Source organism: Hemitrygon akajei, chromosome 10 (assembly GCF_048418815.1).
Source record: "Hemitrygon akajei chromosome 10, sHemAka1.3, whole genome shotgun sequence".
Classification (NCBI taxonomy): domain Eukaryota; kingdom Metazoa; phylum Chordata; class Chondrichthyes; order Myliobatiformes; family Dasyatidae; genus Hemitrygon; species Hemitrygon akajei.
This window is the reverse complement of record NC_133133.1, coordinates 149,010,802-149,013,057: the sequence shown is the minus strand read 5'-3', so window position 1 is coordinate 149,013,057 and position 2,256 is coordinate 149,010,802. Positions and strand designations below refer to the sequence as shown.

General features: G+C 38.0%; 1 protein-coding gene across 1 annotated transcript; it reads right to left on the bottom strand.

Annotated features, from left to right (window-relative positions):
* Window positions 1-215: 215 nt before the first annotated feature.
* LOC140734033 (achaete-scute homolog 4-like) lies at window positions 216-713 on the bottom strand. Its single transcript, XM_073057612.1, has one exon. It carries the CDS (start codon window positions 711-713, stop codon window positions 216-218), a length of 498 nt encoding a protein of 165 aa, XP_072913713.1.
* Window positions 714-2,256: the final 1,543 nt, after the last annotated feature.

The following is a 2,256-nucleotide window of genomic DNA, read 5'->3' as shown; positions in this document are numbered from 1 at the left end:
AAGGAACTTTCAGCATTCTGGCCATTCTATTTCCATCTTTTGATCTACAATCCTCAGACATGCTCTGGTGTGATGAGAATAATTAAAGCTGTGCAAAAACAACTTGGCACATTTTATTGCAGTGGAAAGAATCTTCCAAATTGAAGTCTGGCAGGTAATTTTGCCCAGCCGATGAAACCTTTTGGATACAGTGGTTATATTATATCAAATAGCTGTTAGTTGCTTAGCTCACCAAATTCACTGAAGGGTGAAGGAGATTTGGACTCTCCGTCACTATTGCCTTCTCTCCTTGGCATAGAGCATGGAAGCTTATGGAACTCTGCAGCCCTTGAAGGCAAGGCTTTCTCCTTAACCTTTGATGGATTTAGTAACTCTTGAAGGTGCTTGATATAGCTGATAGCAGCCCTTAAGGTCTCTACTTTGCTGAGTCTTTTGTCTGCAAAATCCTCAGGGAGGTGCTCTCTGAGGCGTGCATACCCTTCATTGACGTAGCGTACCCTCTGCCTTTCCCTTTCATTGCGTTTCCTGATAAAGGCTGGTTCGAAAGAATAATCGGTGATTCCCAAATGGCTGTGTACAGGTAGGTAAGGCAGTCTGCTGGCATAGGCTTCATGGAGTGTGCCTTCAAAGTACGCAGTGTCAACAGGAAAGGCTAGTGGTAACCCCTCTGAAAAAGGCACCCCAAAGTAGTCATGTACCCTGGCCAAGGGCATCCCGATTGGTCTTGGGTAAGGGATTCTTTCAAATACTGCTCTTTGCTGATCACTATCCATTTTAAATTCTGATGTTTAAACACAGCAGTATACTTTCCCTTGTATTTTCTAATAAAGATTCTATGAAGGTGGTAGTACGAAATCTTCAATTTCAGTTTTTGAAAACTACTTCAGGTCACATTAGATAAATGCTGAGTTGCAGAGAGAATACTAATTGTTCTGTGTGTCCTTGGTGGAATACCCTGTTCCAAATTGGAAATAAAAGAGTATATATTACAATGAAACATTCAAACTGACTTTCACTGAATTATGTTAGTACCTCACATAGTCAGAGAACTGATTATTATCATGTGCATATTATAACATTTTTGTACAAGTAGTTTTTTTACACATATTGCATAGAATGGCACTGTAGAAGTAGGAAGATATAACAAGGACAAATAACTATTAAAATGGTTACCAAGAATGCAGAAGAAACTGGAGGATTTAGAGTGTGATGTGAATAATAACTTAAAATATGCCCTAAAATCTAAAGTTTTAACCATATTCTGTCAAGTAGGAACTCTTTAGGTTGGGGAAAGGTCAGTTAAAATGAACGAGAAAATTAGCTGTTGACCATACAACCCTAAACCAGACAAGTTGGATCCTTCTTAATATATGTCGTTTGAATCTCAGTGATAAAACTCTTTGCAAACTTAACCCCAAGTACACAATTCTTTGTCCAGACAATCCTATGGGAAATAGGAACTGAGGGTGAAAAAGACTCACAAGACTATTCTTTAAAAAAAGATGTTTCTCAGTGACACAGAAATGGGCCCCCACAAAGAACCACTTAATTAACCCTTTCATCATAATGACTCTGATCACAATCACCTTGGATCACCCACATGCTAGCAATCATTCCTGGAACCCTGTACGTGGTCTTTTACTCTCCAAATTAACAGTTGTTGCTTGCTATCCTCCTCAATGTTCCTGGCAAGTTTCACCACAAATTCATGCTTTGAAATTTCACTAGATCTCACCTTTGAAAGCAACTAGACTACCTTACCTCCACAATCCCACTGGAGAGTTATAAATTATCCCACTGCCACTGCAGTATATTCCTTGATAACCTGCTGTAAGTCACCATTTTGTTCACTTAACGAAGTGATAATTTCTATCATCCTTACCTGTCAATCTTCAAGAATTATATACAGTATATATGACTAAAATGAAAATGATATCAGATATCAGAGTGGTGGCTTTTGACTCCTCAGTAACTCACTCAGAAGTGTCTGAAACTGAGCTTGTATCAAGAAAACAATTATTCACAACATGAGTTCAAAGCAAAATCTGATGTCGATTTTGAGCAGATTTTTGTTGTCTTGAAATGTCATAAAATCAATATAATAGGTTAAATGATTTAACTAGTTACATTTACTGAAACAGGTATTCAGGAACTGAAAGGATTGAGATTACTCTGTGCCAGCATGGGAGACAAATAAAGATAAAAGTGGGAGATGTAAGTCAACATAATATATTAATGGGAATTAACTATGTGGCC

Excerpts from the sequence above, each read along its gene's own strand:
- LOC140734033 (XM_073057612.1), bottom strand. The coding sequence starts at position 713 with ATGCCCTTGGCCAGGGTACATGACTACTTTGGGGTGCCTTTTTCAGAG.